This window comes from Cariama cristata, unplaced genomic scaffold (assembly GCF_000690535.1).
Source record: "Cariama cristata isolate BGI_N322 unplaced genomic scaffold, ASM69053v1 scaffold3939, whole genome shotgun sequence".
Classification (NCBI taxonomy): domain Eukaryota; kingdom Metazoa; phylum Chordata; class Aves; order Cariamiformes; family Cariamidae; genus Cariama; species Cariama cristata.
In genome coordinates, this window is record NW_009633897.1 from 107946 (window position 1) to 128393 (window position 20448).

Below are 20448 nucleotides of genomic sequence, written 5' to 3' on the forward strand. Positions count from 1 at the left end.
TCTTTCATAAAAGCTCTCTTTTTGTTTCTTTCAATCTGTGTATTTATTGCCCTACCTACCTGGTTTTATTTTGCTGTTTTCATGCATATGATAAATTACTAGATTTGAAACAGAAGTTTGTATAACAGTTTTGATATCTCTGGTTCAAGAGTAGTTTACTTCACTTGCATTTTCAATAATAAAATATCTCTTTCATCCTTGACAATAATCTATTCTCTGTTTAGTGCTTTTTTAGATACACAGGTTGGTTCCTGTCTTCATTTAACTTGATGACAAAACTCCCAACAGCTATAATGTCTGTAGGATTTGCTTGGTAGTCTATGATTACATCTACCAATCTCTGAACTTTCAAAAATTTTACTTCAAGTGTTGTAAGACACAAGAAGAATTAGGAACTATAAGAAAAAGTTATCCCTATGGAGGAAATCAGTCTGAGAAGTCTGGATGGCATCATTTAGTACTTCAGAACACTGCTAGACAGACTCACTATCCGAGAAGTTCAGCTGTAGGCTTTTTGATCTCTTTGTGCAATGGGAAGGGTTGTTAAGGAAATGCAGAAACTGGCCTCTATGTATGAACTAGCTCCATCTCATTTTTTTTGTTCAGGAAAGTTCACAAGGGTATTCAAAGTCATGTTTCAGATTGGGGAAATTTTAACCCAACAGCTGCAGTAATCCACAATCCAGCAGAATGCTGCAGTGTAACTGTAAATATTTTTAAAGTTGTTCAAATGTTTAAAGTTATTTCAATTCATATGTTTAAATGCTTCATTTCATTGTGTCCTAGCTTTTCAGTATTTGTCTCTTACAGAGTGCTTTATTCATACCAAAATACCTGTATTCTCTAAACACCTTGTCACAGTATCTTTGGCAGGTAGAACAAAAAAGGATTTTTTTTCCCATAAATATCTCTGTGTTGAAAGATTTTATCAGCAATGTTCCTTGGGTTTAGAATGTCTGATCACAAATATCAGAACCAGGAGAACTAGTAACCTCATGTGAGGCTGGAAAGGGGGAAACCTAGGGTCAAATCCTTGATGTCGTTCAACTTCTTGCACTTGAATGAGTAGCAGAGTAGCTTGGGTGCAGGATTAGCCAACCTAGTGTACAAAGCCAAGTGTCTGCAATGGGAACTCTAGTTCAGCTTCACTCTAGATCCCTAAAGCGAGATGTGAGTAGAATTCAGATGCCTTCTCTTTCCGATACTGTCCACAGGATCCATACCTCAGAGATTAAACACTTCATACTTGCTTGCTTTAATTTTCTGTAACTTCAGGTAGTACTTCCATAGTGAACAAAATGTGTAGTAAAAATATACAGTGCAGCTCATTCAGTAGAAATATGAGGAGGAAATTAACAAATTCATAAATTACTCATAACTGTCAATATTCTTCTTCTAAGCTGGCAGTGGTTTTGCTCCCCTGGAAGACCTGTTAAAAGTGGGACATGCCTAATGGTGAAAGGGTTGATTGTGAACAGTTTTTTCAGAGTGAGATTTGTGCTGTTTAACTTTGGCTTTAAAAATTACATATCTACAGTGGAATTCACTTAAAAATTAGGTTTTTGTTAAATTATTTGTCTAACTTAAGTCATCATTAAAAAGAAAACACCTATTATCTTGGATGCTTCACCTCATCTTCAAATAAAAGACAGGTGAATTGTCCTTTTCTAGCATTAATTGTTGAAGGAACCCTAGATGACTAGATTGCTTGTTTTAATTTTTGACATCTAAAAGTAAGTGAAATAGATTCTTTTTCTTAATCACTAATGTTTCTTTAAGTTCAAGGAATTAGAAATTTCAAGTTCAAGTTTTATTCTTACCTCCAAGGAACCTGATGTCAACATATGTCAAGTGGGATGGCATGGTTGAGCAGGAGGGGAAAGGAAAAGAGCTGCTTTTTTTTTGCCTTTTTTTTTTTTTTTACTACTTGTCTTCTGTCTTACTGAAACCACATATCCACCATCATCTCTATTTGGGAGTGTGTCAGCCCAGTGGCCGTGGCAAGTATGTGAGTGTAACGTTAAGTTTAAAGACCAAGTTTACTGAACTGCCTTTTTTATGCACCTACTTTTGTTCTCCATATACCCTCTGGAGATGAGAGCTATGAAGAAGCTAGCAAGCGTTTGGAAACTTGAAGGAGGTGGCCCAGTTTTAGCCATCTCACTAAACTAAGTCATTCAACTGGTATCTGTAGGTGCCTGGTGTATCCTGAAGAAAAATATACAAATTCAGAATACACGAGCAAGATTCCTGGTCTGGATCACCTTTGGAAAGGGTATCTCCGTCTCTTTTTCCATTGAGTAGAGAAAAATTAATCCTAGGGCTATTGACCAGCAAGCTGAGTTAATTAAATTAAATGGATAAATCTCACTGGAGTACTCCAGGGTTCAGATTAGGAACCTGAGGTGAAACTGTGCTCCTCTACCATTTCTACATGAGCTAAAAGCCACTGGTTAGTCATTCATATTAAGAGTTGCAGTGTCAAATTCCTGAATGTGAAGTGTGCCAGCTTAAGACAGCAGTAGTTTTAGTTAATGTTGTTAGTCAATATAACCCCATCATCCCTCACAATAATGCATCTGTGAAAGGGATATAAATTAAGCTACTAGACATAAGAAAATACAAGATGCTGTCCTCTTTAGGGCTGTCATTAAGAAAGCAAACTTTTGTTGAAATTTTGTACGAAGTATCATTACTTTTAAATGCCAGAAGGACCAAGGTCATAGTGAGTGTGGTTTATATCCACTAACTTCACCACCAGTTCTGCCAGCACAGACAGCTTCCTGACCTTTCCTCCCAAATCCTAATGGGTTTGCAATCCTCAGTTTTGAAGATTTGAGATTCTGTCATTTCAGACAATGTTCTATACTATCTTGTGTTTATAAATAGTTATTTCTTTATTCAAGCAGTAAAGGTTTTAAAACCTGGAAGCATATCTGTTTTTCTGGTAGCTCTGAAGTCTATGGGTATTACGTATAAGTATAGAACAATTCATGGGGTTTTTCAGCAATTTTTAATTTTAATGAGTAACTCCTTCAGTTACATTACTCAGACTACACTGTGCTTTTAATAATGTACAGCATTTATTGAATGAAACACTATCTGGACAGCAAGGATAAAACCTTGCAGTTTTATGCAGTGCAATGCAGAGATACTGTGCATCTTGTTTGAATAGCTAGATAACACTATCTATTCTTGGGATCAAAACTCCCAAATTTAAAGTTTTTTGTAGTATTAGGAAACTTGAGCATGTTGAAGAACGTAACAGAGAGAGAATGAAAGCAAATCTTCCCTTTCCTTTATTCAATGACAAGACTGTGTCTAAACCTTTTAAAGCAGAAGACTAATTTCATTCCTACAGTATATTTGTAATTGAATTACCTGTCAGAAAGCTGTGACGTAGCATGCATGGAAAATACCATTAGTTAATCTTTAGCCTGCAGATTTTGTGGATTAACACTTCTAATAGGTTGCAAGAGGGAATTATGATTGATGCAAGTTCTAAATATAAATATATAAAATAGCTTCTTCATTTCTAATTTGTTTAGCATTTTCCGGTGAATGTTATAACAAATGGCTATGTGTGGATAAACTAGTTGGCATATGAAATTATTCCAAACGTCTTTCTTGTTACCATCCTGGGAAGTCTGGTTGACTGCCATACTCTCTAGTGGAAGCACAGGCAAATATCAGGAATTTTTGTTCTGGGAACACAGTGTTCTGGGACTTTTGACTCGAATCAGAATCGGACTTGTGAATTTGCCTTGCCATAGCATTTGGTGTGTATTTCATGACTGAAGTCAGATTACCAGTCCTTCTTTATGGAGGTTTGCTTTCATCAGTCATGATCTTTATACATTCATAATACAGTCAAGCAATACTTTGTGCCCATGTACGCTACAGATGTTACTGTGTATGACTCGGGAACACTTCTCACATCCTGAATGAAGCAGAAGGAAATTTTTCAGAGTTTAATGCAAATGATTGATAAGTAAGAGTCCGTGTTAAATACATGATGTTAATCAGCACCATATGGGCTTGATCAGGCACAGAAGGACATTTGCTCACTTCATTAAAAACTATGCCCAATGATATCATTGCATCATTTGTCATTAGGGGCCTGCTTATGCTTCTTGGTGATGTCACATAGGGAACTCCCATGCATGGTAAAGATGAGCTGGAGGCTTCTGTTTTGGAGAATTGAGCAAGTTGGCTACCGTAAGGTATTTCACTTAAATCTGATTGAACAAAGTCTACTAAATATATGAAAGACTAGATAACTACTTCTAGGGTGCATTTCCCTCAATGTATCTGAATGTCAAACAAATTGACTCTGCATTAGGAATATCACTGTTATTCCTCATTTTAAATTTGGAAACCAAATCTTTATTAAGAACTATATTTAGTGTCTTAATAAATGTGTGATATAGTTATGTATGTGCCATATTTTAATCTGGTTTTACATACTTAATTGAATGCTTAAGTTTACAGTTTTTAAAACTTTGTTTTATTGAGCTTATCAAAGAAAAAGATTAATATAATGGGTTGTAACAGTGGACTTAAACCAGTCCTAACTTATTTCATATATTATAACATGCCACACAACGGCTTGTATTACAAACTCATATGTGTTTCTTGGGATTCAGATATCTTCTCAGTATGTTACTGAAGGCAAAGAACTTTTTTTTGGTTTCTACTGTCAGACTCTATTTGACAAACCTTTTTCATCCCCAATTTCCAGAATAGCACGTACAACTTGCATGTAGCTGCTACTCTTTCAGTGCACCAGAACTTCAGCACTAGTGTGCTTGAGCTTTCAAACAGGAATGATGGAGGAGGGAAATGAGGACACATGATCAAGTGAAGAAGTGGTTGGTAGATTGATAAGCAGAGGGTGCAGGGTGAAGACAGGCAGGACCTCATAATCAACAAAACAGGGCAGGAAAGAGCCCGCCCGAAGTGTATGCACATGAATAAGGATGTGCTTGAGAGGAGAGCATTTGGGGGAAGCTCTCATACCTTTTCTGGGAGATCAGCACAAGTGGGTGGCTCTCTGAATGGCCTGTGCTCTAATGCACGGGGAGCAAACAAGAGGAATTAGAGGTGTGTTGTGCAGCTGCAAGGCTATGATCTCATCCTGATCACGGAGATGTGGTGGGATAGCTGACATGACTGAAGTCCTGCAATCCGTGGAAGCACAAGGCAGAATGGCAAGGAAGGAGTGTTGCCCTTCATGTGAGAGAGCAGAGTATGCAGGGAGCTCTGCCTGGAGATGGGCGATGAACCAGCTGCGAGTTTATGGGTCAGGATTAGAGGGCCAGCCAGTGTTATGATGTTGTGGGTGTCTGCTGTGTCACTGAATGTAGCCTCTGCTGTTACAAAGAACTGAATCGCATTCATGTATTTTCAGGATCCATCTTCAACTTAATTCGTTGCTTTTGTACCCACTTATTTCAGAAGGTTTTTCCAAGTATAATTTCTTTGGTGCTCTGGAGGTTTCTTTCAGTTACAGGGTAAATTTATTCACAGGGAGTTTAAACACATCGTTCTCATTTGTCTCTGTACCAATACAGGCATCTTATTTGAAAGGTTTTTCCTCCTTTCATACATCACTCCTTAACATTCTGGTTTGTTTAACCCAGCTACACAGTAAAAGATTGCACGGTTGATATGATTGCTGGGTTCACTGTGGAAAATGGGGTGGATGGCACATGAAAAAGCAGTGTGCTTTCTCTGCAAAAGCGAGGGGGTAGTGAGTGTTTTGTGGCTACAAAAGATAAATGACCATCTCATGGGGGGGGTCATAATATAATAAATACTTGTGATGGTGTGTTGGAAAGGCTTTCATTCAGTCTCAGGAATTTTTAGGAATCATTTTGTCTTCAGAAAGAGCAATGAAAACAATTTATTTCCCCAAGTTTTCTTATTGTCTTCCTACTTCAGTATCACCATGAACCAGTCTCTTTCCTTCCAGGGATTATTGTCCATCTCACTTTTTTGCACTCCAGGCAGATGACTTTATCTGGGGTTATGCCTGATGGCCAACAGAGAAGATGCAGCCTCCCTGCGTCCTGGACAGTCCAGCTAACTTTCGCAGATCCAGAGTAGCCAAGAGAAGCAATTCCTCAGAAATACTGACTTTCTACCTCTAGCCTTGAGGCAAAATAGTAATATTCAGGAAATGTACAGTCTATTTAGTAATAGGAGCTTTGTAATAGAAAGGCTTCTGGTATCTGAACTGTTGATCTCTTTGAAGTCTCTTAACATGACAGTTATGACTCAAAGATGTTGTTTTACCAAATTTACAGATACTCAAAGGAACAGAAAACAGTTTGTGCAGAATAAAAGGATCACCTCATTGGCATCTTTCAGTCAGACACGAGCCATAAGTACTTCTCAAAACGAAGTGAATTTATTTATTTGTTTATTATGTGACAGTACAATATAGATTTTTTTTTTTTCTTCTTTTTAATTCCTTCAAAAGGACCAGACAATCTGTCATGGTATTTCAGCTGGAACTTAGAATAAATAAAAGAAGAAATTCAACCTTGGGCAGAAACCAGGCATGGAAAATTCCTGCCTAAATTTTTAAAGTTTGCCATATTTGAAGAATAGATGTAAGTAACAGGCAAGCCAGTAACATTATAACTGACTGGCATTTTGCATCCACCGCAATACTTGAAGTAAATTGACAATCCTACTATGTTTCTGATTATCCAGCAGCTCAAAACTGAACACCAAAACTGTTTCATTAACTAGTGCGCTTCCCAGTTTCATTAAAGAGAAACATTTTGAACATATATGGCAATTAATTAATACTGCTTCTTAGGTGAGCTCTCTTGGGGCAAGGACAAGCACGCTGATGTAACCTGAGTCACAGCTCTTACTTTTTGGGGGGAAAATAGAGGGCAATAGCCTCCAAGTTATTATCACGGAGGCAAGATATATGAAAACAGTTATGTTACACTGCTTAAATAATATAATGTATCTTTTTTTATCCCCAAACAGTATATTACAGATGGAAACTTCTGGTTCTGAGGTCATTTATGTACAAAACCAAGGTGAAGCTAGAGTAATTAATATTCTAATTATTCATTATCTGTAGATAATGATTTTTTTCAAATCCGTCATTATAAACTGCTTTATGTGTCTGTCAGAGAGGGAAGGAGATGGAGTCTTTAATCCCTTCAGAACATCTGTACATGAAAAATGTACTATGAAGCATTGCTTGTGCATTTTTAATTATCTAATTATGCTTCCTCTTTCAAAGAAACTGTCATGTTACCAGCAGCCTTTCTTAATGAAAAAGACCAAAAAATAATTTTAATTGGTTTTTCATTTAATTATTGCAGTTGATTAAAATGAAATATAAGTTATAAACTTTCAGTATAAGAACATTACACTAACATTTTTAACAGGCAGTACATACTATTTTTAGAATGAAGAAACGTAGGAAAATGGTTTTAGCCATGGCTTGGACCTCAGAGTAGCTCACATTTGCTTTATGTTCATCTGAGTTTATCTTTTTAAAAATGTTTTCTGTATTTTCCTTGTTAGTCTTGTCCTTGCACTGTTCCTTTCTACCCGTTCAGATTTTCCTCCTCCCTTCCCTATTTTGTGGTGATTGCCTGTTGCTATTATTTACTTTTGTAAAGGAGCAGTGTGCAATCTATTTCATATCGATGATGTCGCCTTTTTACATGAAGAGCAGTGTACTGGTACACAGGTACTTGCTTTGGCAGGAAAAAAGCAGGGCAACAGGTTGTAACAGGGAGAATAATATGTTATTGCTGAATCTTATACAAAGAAAAACTGGTGAATTCAGCTTTCTTGCTACTGAGGAAAGTTTCCCCCATTCAGTGGTGAGCATAAAGAACTCCACATTTTGTATTTCAGACCCCCTCAATACCTATCTCCTTGATACAAATTTAACATTTACGTGCTTGTTATGTTTGGTCCACTTGAACTTAATATATACATGGCTATTTGCAGTCAAGTTGGGGTCATTTGAGCTGTTGGCCCTTTGATTCCCATTAGCCTGTCTGCATCGGTGTTAATAGCAATATCAACCCCTGCGGTAACTGCCTGCTTTTGGGTTGGGTCCGTTTTCGGATTCAGGCAATGAGTTGGCTTCAGGCTGAGAGTGCCAGGCACAGGCACAGGGGCTCCCGCGTAGGGACACAATTGCTCTGCTTGTCTCAGGGAATATAAATTAACTTGATGAAATGTTCTTGGAAAATAGTTAAAATCTGCTTATCTCTTTGTAATGTTCAGACTTACTGTCTGAAGTATTATTCTTTCATTTCGTGCTAGTTGTACAAGTTTAAAAACCAGGAATCTGTCAGAGCAGTGACGCTTGCCCAATTCACTGGTCAGCGTGTTACTGAGAAAGGCATTTGTGCAAAAGAGATCCTGATACTATATTCCAACACAGAAATTTCCTGATCTTCCAAAGTAGGAAGTTAACCAGTTAAGCTCTCTGAGGAGACTCCTGGAATGAAATCTTCCCTTACCTCGGTGGGAGTTTACACATTGAATGCAATGGGGCTGGGACTGTGTCGTTCCAGAGGCAGTACCTGTGTCACTGAATAGCGCCTTTTTACAATACAGGAATATTGTCAAGAACAGGTATAACTTACAAGAGTTACTGATAGTACACCAATAGGACTCTAATACAGTCACTTTGCAGAAGCAGCAAGTTTTTTTTCTGATTCTAATAGCTATTTCATGGATTTGGTGTATGATCAATGTCCGTGTTAGATCAATCTGTAGTTCCAATTGGTACAGACTGTACAAATATTATTTCATTGAATCAGCTAACTTCTTTATGTTCTAAAAAAGTCGCTTGACTAACTAGAGAGAATTTTAATATAGGATATGTGTTTGTCCTTTGGTTTTTAAAGCACCATGTTTTAATTAATTTATGAATACCATAAATTGTACAGTAATTAATCTTGCAACAAAAGTTATATATCATATGTAAATATAGCTATATATTCCAAGACTGACAGAGCAACTTGTGGATAGGTAATTTAGAGTGTGGATTTATTAATTATATATCATTTAATACTAATAACAAGACTTAGTTTATTTTTAGAAATGTCCCTCATTATAAAGGAGTGCTCACCTTCCCTTTGGTCCACAACTGTTACCTGTTTAGGAGGTTATTAGTATTCATGAGCTACCTCATTGCCAAAGGGTGCCGTAGGGACTATGAATTCGTACGTGATTCTGCATTCAGCAGAAGAGAAAGGAAGCTTTTACTAGCTCATGCTGGTGAAGGACAGGGATTCTGACGAAAAATTCAAGTTACTGCAACTGTGTGGAAAGAACTTATATTAAAATATCATCTATACTGCAAGGAATACAGAGGATTATTTATTTACTCATGGCTTGCATCATTGGAAAAATGGATGGAGTAGAAATGAGTGATCATGAAAATAAACACCTAAAGTAATTTTTTATAAATCATCAGTAAGAGAATGAAGGAAATACTGTAATTTTAGCAATGGCTAATCACTTAAGATTTTCTCCCTAAAAGGATATACTTCCAGATATTATATAGGTGAGTTTATGGGCAAAGTTTGTTCTAGCTTCCTGTGTGTTACTGTCTTTCTTTTTCAGGTGATATGTATTATTGGCAGGTATTTTGTGTAGTTACTGAGAAATACTGAGCATATATCTGTATACGAATTTCCTCAATCCAAATAATTTTTCCAGTTTAATTTTAGGCACCTTAAATATATGTATTGGATATCTGTACGCAGAAAGATATACAATGATTTAACACATGTAATTGGCTTTGTTTCAGTTCTACATAGTTGCGTATGCTATAGTTGAATATAAGCAAGTATAATCCACAATGTCCTTGTAGTGTGTTCATTTTATAGAATTTACCTCAGGGTTCATTTTTATGGCAGCTTGTAACTCACAGTACTCTTTGAATAAGTTTTTTTTATCTTAATAGTTCATTCTTTGTTCTCACAGATATGAGTACAACTTTCAGGTAGCAGCAGTTTGCAAAACTGAAAGAGCTGCTTTCTTTCACAACTCTTGAGGGCTGACACATGAATACAGTCTTGATTTTTGCCTTCTGTAGTACCGAACCCACTTTAGATAGGATCCAGCACAACTGCAGAAGTTCTGACAGGAAAATGTAAGCGTTTTTCCCTCAGTCAAGGGACAAGTGTCTTCCTGTCTGATACAGGAGCCCGGGGTAGTCGGTGACCCCCGTGCTGAAGGAGAGCCCAGGCTGGGGGGTGGCTCTGCTCTTGCTGGGTTCATGGGGTTTTTGCTTCAGTGGTTTACTTCAATTAAAAAAAAAAAAAAAATTAAAAATCAGGTGACTTCTTTTCCATGCTAAATATCTGTGAAGTAAAACAAAGGCACAGATAGATTGTCTGTAACTGTTCTTAATATACATAGTGATGATGTTGTTATGCCGATAATTAGAAATGGCAAAAGATTTTTGCTGAACTAGTCATTGAAAGAATTGCTAAAGATGGTGAAATGATTTTAAATAAAAATGTAGTGAATTATTTCATTTAGAAATAAATGGAGTATACTGATAAACATGTTACTCTTAGTTATCCTACTACTGAAAACTGTATTTATTGTGTTATGATAACTAGGTTTGAATCAACAACCAACTTAATAATTTACCAATTTTAGCCACAGGCCTGCAAAAACTTGCATCTGCATTTAAATGAATGTGTAAATAATCCCAGCGAGTCCAGTAAAGGAAAATTAAATTTTGAATAAGTTGTTATTGGAAGAGTTAGGTGCAAAAGATACATGTAAATTCATGCAGGTATTTTACTTCTTTGTGCTTCATAAATTAAATAAATAAACTCTAACCATATTGAAGAAAATAACAGTGTGAGCTAGGAGCTATTTCTCCAAGCGATAACCAGTAATGGAATGGAAAGGTATTGTGTTCTAAGGGTACTCAATTAGATGGTATAGGAAGACTGAATTTTAAATGCCCGTTCTTTTGATACTTTTCCAATTAACATCAAATAATAAACTAGCCCAGGGATTAGATGAACACAAAAGAATCTTATTCTGTTTGCTTAGTTATGACAAGGGGAAGTATTGGACAGCTGTAGAATTTGATCCTTGGTCCTATCCTATTAAGTCTATTTCTAGCAAGTTAATAGCTATTGTTAGTACACTAGAACATATTTCCTGGGAAAGTAGGACTTGATATTTGCAAGGTAAAAACAAGTACAAGATTAATCTGAATTCCAAATATCTCAATCTTCTTTTTATTAAGATGAATCTTCTAGGTCCCTCTACCTGTCACAAAGAATGAAAATTGAAATTTATGTGGGTCTTTGAAAAAGCGGTTTATCTATTATTCAGAAAGTATTCATAGTCCTTGAATTAGGGAATTAAAAGTGGAGTTTTCCTAAAGTTATGATACTATCAGTTCTTATATGGGCATCATTGTCTCCTAAACTCTTATTAAATAATGTGAGATTAGAACATTTCAGCTCCATTGTACAAAAAAGTGAAGACTGGCGTAAAAACATCATTAGTATTTATTATATTCATAAACACTTGCTATTCAGTAGACCAAAATCAATACAAAATCAAAATAGGACCCCTGAAAATGAGGCCTGTGTGATTCTGCCCCCTCCAAGTATCAGACTGTACTTTTGGTCTGCCCTCTGCTTGAAATGGCCAAGTGTCTCCTCCTCCAGAGAAGCAAACCCATCAGAGGTGTTGCCTTTAGCACCCGATGGGCACCAGGGTGGGGCCTTGATTCCTCAGCAGAGGAGGAAAGGGGGGCTCAGCATGGGAAACTGGCTGACGTAGGAATGACGTTGGCAAGCCCTGACACGCTGAATGAGGGATCGACGTTTCTGTTGGAATGCGGGGATTGTGTGACAGCACTCCGGGCTAATGATGCAGGTTGATTGCATATTCAGACGTTATTATCACACTGTACATTTGATCTCTAGTTTTAAGGTTTTCTTGGTAAGTGTGCAAGTTAGTGACATAATTTCTTCTTAAAGAGAGAAAAATTCCTAAGATTCTCTGGCTATAACCAGAATTCTGTGCTAGAGCTATGGACTGATATTCAGCTCCAAAATTAAGAAAGATAAACTTCACTAAATCTTCTCAAATTGTAGAAGATCATTTTGATCAGAAGTTTCAGCATGAATTTTGTGATGTTCATCACTGCTTTTTAAAATTAGTTTGCTGTTTGAAGAATAATGACTCCATGTGGCAATCCCAATTCATATTTTTTCAAGTTACAGTGTTTGTGGAGAGGTAAAGAAAGAAATCCGTGTTACTTGAAAGAAAAGTAGCTGTTGAGTTAGATATTTTGTAAAGTTGAGATTATTGCATTCTGTGAACAATAAAATTATCATCATTTAGTGATCATTGCAACTTTAAAAAGCAGCGGTATATGTAGCCTACAAAGTAAAGACCTGTACTATATTAGGGGCATGATTTATATTAAAACCAAGAAATTAATATTTATCTCCCTCAAGAAAATCAGTCTCTATTTTGAAAATGGGAAATATTTTAGGGTATTTTTCCCAATTTGATATTATTTTTAAGCAAACAGAACTAGTTTACCTTACACAAAACCTTTTCTTTGATACTTGCATATTTATGGAAGATGGTCTTTTTTGATTATTTTTTTTTAAATGATCAAAAAGTGCAGTTAAAATTCTTCGTAAAATGATTGAACAGATGTGTGTGTGTGCGCTCACATATATATGAGTGAGTGTGTGCTGGGGGAAATCTACAGTAAATGCACAGGAATTTTACATAGAATCATCAAAATACATATGTCCTATTTTTGCTATGCAATCCTAAAAGCCAGTCGCTAAAGTCACAGTGGGATAGGAGGGAGCAAGAGAGAACCTATTTTAAGCTCAGCGTGCCTCAGATGGTCCACTGAAATGTGTTCTTGAGCACCTTGTTCTGTGTGAAGGTGGTAGGTGTTTTTTTTATCTGAACTTACAGGAGCAGATCCTAAGTGCTGAATGTAGTTAAATGCCTGTGCAGAGATTGGCAATGACCTTTATATGAAGGGTTGTCTATTCAGGGACTTGACTTTTCCAGCTTCTTCAAAATATATTGTCTATTTTATCTGTTCTTACCTATGGTCACACATGAGTAAATCTTGGTAATTGTCAGTAAAATAGAATTTAGGTATACATTATTTTATACTTTCCTGGATCTTTTTTTGGACAGGACTGATGTAAGCTTTAGCAGGGCCCAGATCCGTAGCAGTCACAGGGTGTCAGTTCTTCTCCCATAGACCCCTTCTTTTCTTCTCGGCAAGGTTGCCTATCTGTCTGAAACTTGCCATGACGTAAAGAAACCCCCACCTCTAACTTCCCTCTTTCTTATTTTTTGAGGGGGGCAGGAGCAGACCATCACATCTGCTGGGAAGGGAACCTGGTGGGAGGGACAGAAGGACTGTCGCTCAACAGAGAAATTCAAAATTTGACTTCAAAATACAGAATTACTGAAAAAAAAAATCCCTAAAATTAGTATGTTGCCAGTAGGTCTACTAATCAGCAATACAAGATCAAGGTGTTTCCCAGCTACTAGGCTGATTTCACAGCTACACCTGAAGTGAGTCAGGCTGCAGCTGCAGTTTCTGAGTCCCTGCAGAGTGCCAGCCAACTTCGTATTGCCATTACAGCGAGGGCATCCCTTCGTCGTGGCGATGTTAGGACTATGTCTCAGTGTATTTGAGATTGTTCTCTTGAGCGTGTTTCTGAATACTTTATCCAGCTTCTGTGTGCAGGAGCAGAAAAAGAATTTGTATAGAAACGTTCAAATGTGATGCCATAGCTGAAGAAAATCAAACAGAACTGACAGAGCGGCTCATCTTTCTGTCAATCAATGAAAGTTCTAGTGGGTTATTAGGGTTTTTTGCCTCAAAAGTATTTTGCCTTCATACTGTGATAATTGCATTTACCTTTAAAGAAGGAAAGGGTATATATTATATTACCACTTTCTGTGAAGTGTGAAAATATAGAAGATGATCTCTTCATATCTATTAGGTCTTAAGGCTTTGGTGAACAGTGCCAATAAGATACGTGTACTAACCTGCGTATATTCTCTTGGCCCATATTCATTTTCTTTGGTCGTAATAATGCTCGTTAGTTACTTTCTGCATTCTGGGCTTAGAGACAGGAGGGCTCCATGTGACTTCTAAGTGTTGCATGTCTCTGTCACTCTGAAAAATATGAGAAAGCATTCATTTTATTTATTTTCCTGGAACAAATGAAGAACAAATTATAATACTGGAAATACATACTCTGAGGAGCACCAAATTAACCTTTTATTTGTGAACCAAATACATGAAAATGTATCAAAACTTAAAATTAATTTACTAATAAAAAAAAAAAAGGTTTTTGGAAATGCTGTTACACAGACAAATTAACATGTTTGTTTTTTACTTTGTAACTGTAGTACATTTACCCCTAAAATGCAAGGCAGACGGATGGGGACTTCAGGGAGAATCACTAAGAGCACAAGTGTGAGCGGAGAGATATATAAGCTGGAGCACAATGACGGGAGTCAGTCGGACACGGCTGTCGGCACGGTTGGAACAGGTGGGAAGAAAAGGCGTTCCAGCCTTAGTGCCAAAGTGGTTGCCATAGTGTCTCGAAGGAGCAGAAGCACATCTCAACTTAGCCAAACAGGTGAGTGAGACACACGCTCTTCGGAAACAGGACTCTCAGCAAATGTGGTTTGCCATTATTTCATCTGTGGCATCTGTGTTACATGTATATGGATATAGACCACTCAGGAGAGAAGAATTTCCAGCTATGAATAAATGTCTGAGATACTGATTTTCTTTGATCATTAGGCATCTGCAAGAAACAATATAAAATGCCTTTTAGAATATGTACCGTAACAACTTTCTGTCCTGCTCGATGGAAAATGTGTTTATCTCCTAGAAGCCTTGTTTACAGGTAGGCAAGGAAATGCAAAGAGGCCTATGTGGGTATCAACAGTTGGATAATGGTTTGGCTAAGAGCAGCTTTTTGCATATAGGAAATTTCTTCCAGCGGAAGAGTTGGGTACGAGCGGAGGAATTGAAATCTGAGCAAATGAATGGCAGTTACGTAACTCAGATAAAAGGTTGTACCTGTAGTGGCAAACATTATGTTTTAAAAACTACCTTTGATTTCTTAGTCAAGAGTAAATCAAATATTTTTTTCTTTAAAAACAGCACTGGCAAATTGGGGTCAGTAATTTCAGATAAATTATATGACAGCACGATGCTTCATTAGGAAGATAAGACTTCCAACTCTTTATTGTGACTTCAGAAATCTTAAAAGCTTCATATCTGCATAGCCTGAAGGAAAAAAAGCTCATACAGAAAGATACAAAAGGGGGGGAAAAAAATGTTTTAAAGTCCCTGTCCTGTTCCTATTGAACCCCAGTGAAGACTTTTGCTCTTGGCTTCAGTGGGAGCAGGACCTGACCCTAAGGGTTTTTTCTTACTAAAAGGAGGAAAAGAAAGAGGAAAAGCTTCAGCCTAGCATAGAATGCACGCATATTGCAGCATTGCTCTCACATAGTCAGGCTAATCTCAACTAAGGTAAGTAACAATATCGTTTATTTATATCCTCAAATATCTCACCCTTTTTCCTTGGTTTTCTTTTATTGACCGATGAGCAGTAGAAATCAATTCTTTGAAAATGTAAAGCTTGATCAGCTTTAACAAAAAGGTTGTAATACTTTTCTACGCTACTCATTTATAAATTTTAAGCCAGAAAGCATATAATCATGCAGTTGGACCAAATGATAGATGTAGTTATGTGTATTTGAAGCCCAGAATTGTAGCTAATGTTGTGTTGCTCAAAAAGGCACTCTGCCTGCATGTTAGACTAGAATATAGATAGTTGTGTACAGTAAGATCTTATTTTAGATGCATCAGAATCATTGACATGCTCCTAAAATAATAAAAAGTGGTATTGTGTAATAGAAAGGATTTTAGGTTGATGTTTTACTCCACATACTATAAAGAACAAAATATTTGAAATATTTTACAGAATGTTTTTGCGGTTTGATCTGGTGTTTCTTTCTAGCTCCTAATTCTCATTGAAGCAGGAATTGCTGTGACAGAGCAAACCTTTGCTCCATCTCACTCGGCAGCCCAGCTCTGCCCAGGAGCCAGGGCTGTGCACCCCACGGGAAGGTGCAGGGCGCTGATGATTTGCCTTGGCTGAGCCCAAACTCACTCTTCTCAGGGAAGTTAGTAAAGAACTTAAAATCTAAACTGTGACTTCCAAACACTTCTCTGCATTATCTGTTTAAAGCTTGAATGTTCCCATTCTTCACAGAAAGCTATTATAGCTCTTCAAATGTTGCTTGAGGTAAATTTCAAAACAACAGGAATTTTGCAAGGAATGGAGCATCTAAAGTTATAATGAAAGTCAAACAGCAAATCAAATATGAAAAGTACAATTATGTATTATTCATGATTGTAAAACAGAGTTGAGAATGATATTTACTTTGCCTTGCTGTGGCTTAGGCAAACAGTACTACCTGTGGTATAAGCAGAGCAAATAAAATGTAGCGGTTTTTGTCAGTCACTTTTTTTTTTAGTTAGATTATGTCAGAAATCAGGGAGTTGAATTAATGCATGTTTTTAGAACAATATACACATGAGACTTGATAGGTTTTCCAAATTGTCGGAGACTAAATACTCATGCCCTAAATCAGGGACCCACTTTCCCTCCTTCCTGTAGTGTAGTGTACAAGAGAGGAGGAGAAACCTACAAAGGTCTGATTCATTTTAATGTGTTGTGCCTAAGTAACTTAATAATGTCTCCACTATTGAGAATTTTTTAAAAAAACTGTTTTGGACAATGTAACATAAACTAGGTCCTTAGAACTGATTATGTGAAAATCGGTTCCAATATCCAAACCCTCCTTCTTGTAGTGTAGTGTACGAGAGAGGAGGAGAAACCTACAAAAGGTCTGATTCATTTTAATGTGTTGTGCCTAAGTAACTTAATAATGTCTCCACTATTGAGAATTTTTTAAAAAAACTGTTTTGGACAATGTAACATAAACTAGGTCCTTAGAACTGATTATGTGAAAATCAGTTCCAATATCCAAATTCTGAAGCTTTAAAACTGGTGTGGAGGTGTATGGGCCTCCAAAAAGTGGTGCCAGGTAGAATCTTCTGCTGCAGATCTTCAGTAACTGAAGGTGTGCTGTTCACACAGAGCATGTATTTTAAAGGAAGTATAAAAAAATACAGAAATGTATGTGTTGCCTCCATAGTTTTTCCTGAATTGGTCAGTTTAAATATTTTTTCCTATGACTTGCATGATTGTAAGTCAGGTATGCATGACACATGTAGTTATTTGTTTCTGAAAACTCAAAATAGAAGATCAGAAATAAAACAAAAGGTCAGGTATTTCTTGAAAATCAGAGGTTCTGTATTTTTGTGGGACATGTAGATCTGAAATTCTAGTTTACTACTGTCTTCAAAACCAGTAAAATTACTTCTGTCTTGCTTTTTTCATTTGAAGAAATGGTCAATAAGGCTGAATTCAACTTTTTGTAGATAATTCTTGCTTTTAACATACTGCACAGGTTTAATCTTTTATAAAAGTAGAAGTGATGTGTCTGAAACTGCTACTAGGTAGCTATTATTTTTAAGAGTTGGTTTTCTTTTCAGTTGAAAAAGGAGTGTGTGCGTGTGTGAGCCTGTGCATGCGTGTATGTGTCTGTACAGACACACATGGACCTCTCTGCATGCATGGGGCAGAACCACGTGCATGTTACGTTTAGAAGGACCAGTAATCACATTATTTTGCGCACCCTTGTTCAGTGCTGTTGGAAAATATTTATTTGGAGTATGGGCCGTATGAGATTGTCAGTGAAAGAATCGAGTTTCATTTTTACGTAAATCTGCAAGGAAAAGTGTGTATCTCTGCTGCACCTTCCTTTCGATTATGTTTAAGATTTCATAATACTTTCAGTAACTGTTCATTAAAATAACAAAATCCTTACTATGGTTTGTTCGTTGTGCCCACAAATAAGATAGATTTTATAGTTCATCAAAAAAAGCTTGTAATCTTCTGGCAGCATTCCTACTGAAAATCGAGCTCTGCTTATGCTATCACAGCTGAAAAGAACAAAAACAAAGAAAAAGAAAAAAAGAAGCAAAACCCCCAGAAAGACCACAGAAGAATGAAAGTAGCTCCAGGCATATTCTGTACAATTTTATTTATAATCCAACTTTTCTAGCTTTCTTTGCCAGCCTAATTTTTGTAAATAAATACATATACACAAAATAAATATATAACTGCAGATTTTCTAAATAATTACAGCAACTAAACTTTAAGTCATGGGAAAATAATACGAAAATAGATTATGACAGGAAATCATCATCTAAAGTCTTGATTTTTGTGATAAAACACTCTGTTCCCCTGCAGATATAGTTTTCTGACCAATGAGTTGCTGAGGGCGGTATCAATCATACTGCATTTTTGATTTGGAGTTCTGACTTTGTTTTGAAAAGAGATGAAAACTGCTGCCATAGGAGGAAGGAGTTCTATTACAGAATTTATACCATAAATACAGACAGAATAATGCATTTCAAAGTGGATGGCAGTAATGGTAGGGGTATCACCAGTGAGATGAGTTCTGGTGAAAAGGAAAAGCTCAGTCTCAGATGAACAGAAGTACTCCCATCCTGGATCCCTGTCCGTCCTCCTGGTGCATGCAGAGGCGTACCTTCAGACAAAAGGATTCCTCCCTTTTGCTCTCTAACCCCTGGTCTGCAGGTGGGAGTTCAGAAAGGTCATCTGACAGCAGGAGCACACTTTTCTTGTTCTTTCTAAGTCCTAACAATGCTTTGCAACCATTTTGACGTTATATCTTCACCACCTTGCTATCAGAGATTTGGTAGTGTCCCATCTCTGAGATGCATGTTCAGCCTGATGCAATTGCCTGCTGGGTCAGCGAGACAGATTTTTCTCTTTAAGGCAAATGGACAGGATGGCTGGCTGTGGTTTTGTTCATTTTGTTGAAGGACTTAGAGGATTTTCATTCATTAGCCAATTCTAATGGACGTCAGCTTTTCTGTCAAAAGCACTGAGAGTAAGAGTTTAAAAGGAATTACAAAATAATTTGGGAGTGTTTACTTAATTGAGATATCCAAACCAAAATAACCAGTACAGATAGAAAGACTGAAAATAGCAGCTTTGAGATAAATGTGAACAGAACTACCAGAGATGTGACTGGTGAGCCTTTTGAGATATGGGCTCTGTTTATTCCAAATATGAGCTCTTTGAGACTGCTTTTCTTTTCCAAGATGCTCAACACCATTAACGTCAGTATTCTGACTAGTTTTCCATTGACATTACTTGAGAAACATTAGTGATCTCATATAAGATAGAGGGATGTTGTACGTTGTTCCCATTACTGGCTCAAACCAGATGAGAGTGGAAGAGATGCAGAGGAGAGCTAAGGGGCTTGGAAAAATGGGGAGCTTGTCCAGTCTCATGTTACACTGATACCGGGTCATTTTTCTGAATGGAAATAGCTTGCCATGTTTGTGGTATGAACCACAATGAGATATTTCTATGTAAAAACCAAAGTTATCTGCTGTCCATCTCCTGTTTGTGAAGTTTAATGTCAACAACCTGAAATGAAGCCATAGGCTTAAACGTTTCAGAGAGACGTTACGTACCATGCAGCCGAGCTGAAATCAAGTATTGTCATGAGGTGCAAACAGAGTGAAAAAAAATACTCTGTTCACTTATGTGCATCTGTGAAATGGATACTTGGAAGGAATATTTAAGTGTCTGGCTGCCTGACTCAGGAAGTAACTGGCAACCTGAGCAAAACCACCTGAGAATCTTATAATGTTTTTCCCTGTGTAAAAATTGTTCATGTCCTCACGTGGAATTCCCTGTTACAGTATATTTTCTGTAATTTCCTGTAATTTTCCCATTAAAGAAGTGGCTTTCTGTATGTTCTTTTGAATTAAATTTCAAATTCCCAATTTCAGAAAAGATACCGTCCTCTAAGTGAGGAAATTGTCACTGAGCAGCACAGTTCCATAATGCTGTGCTCCGCAGTATAGCTGTGCCCCTTCTGGCGGCTCGCTGGAGCTTTAAGAACAGTTCATCTGGTTGGCTGCCCCACATTTCACCTTCTAAGACTGATCTTAAGAAGGCTCTCTCTCTTGGTTTTGTTGGATGACCAAAGTTTGGGTAAACGTTTAGAAAAGACAACCCCATTCATTACACACAATGTCCTGTAGTGGTGGAGAATGTGATGGTTCTCTGGAGGTGCTTAGTGACTGACAGCAAGCACCACTATACCGCTGCCTGGGAAACATGGAAATGAAGCAGAGTAAAGCAGTCTTCCAGGCTCAGAGCTACATCATTTCAGAGTAGACACTGCTAGGGGGAAAAAAAAAACCAAAAACAACCC

The 20448-nt window shown here is 37.2% G+C and overlaps 1 protein-coding gene across 7 annotated transcripts in view; it reads left to right on the forward strand.

Annotated features, from left to right (window-relative positions):
* Positions 1–20448, forward strand: part of RIMS1 (regulating synaptic membrane exocytosis 1) — a 163133-nt gene that overhangs the window by 105969 nt on the left and 36716 nt on the right. For 5 of the 7 annotated variants that reach the window (XM_009706932.1, XM_009706933.1, XM_009706934.1 and 2 more), the window contains one exon: positions 14449–14681. The exons of 1 other annotated variant lie outside the window; for it this stretch is intronic. In XM_009706932.1, coding sequence (XP_009705234.1) covers positions 14449–14681 — 233 coding nt within the window. Of the gene's footprint in view, positions 1–6037; positions 6069–14448; positions 14682–20448 lie in introns of those variants that run through there. One more of the 7 variants, XM_009706938.1, reaches the window with a different exon arrangement.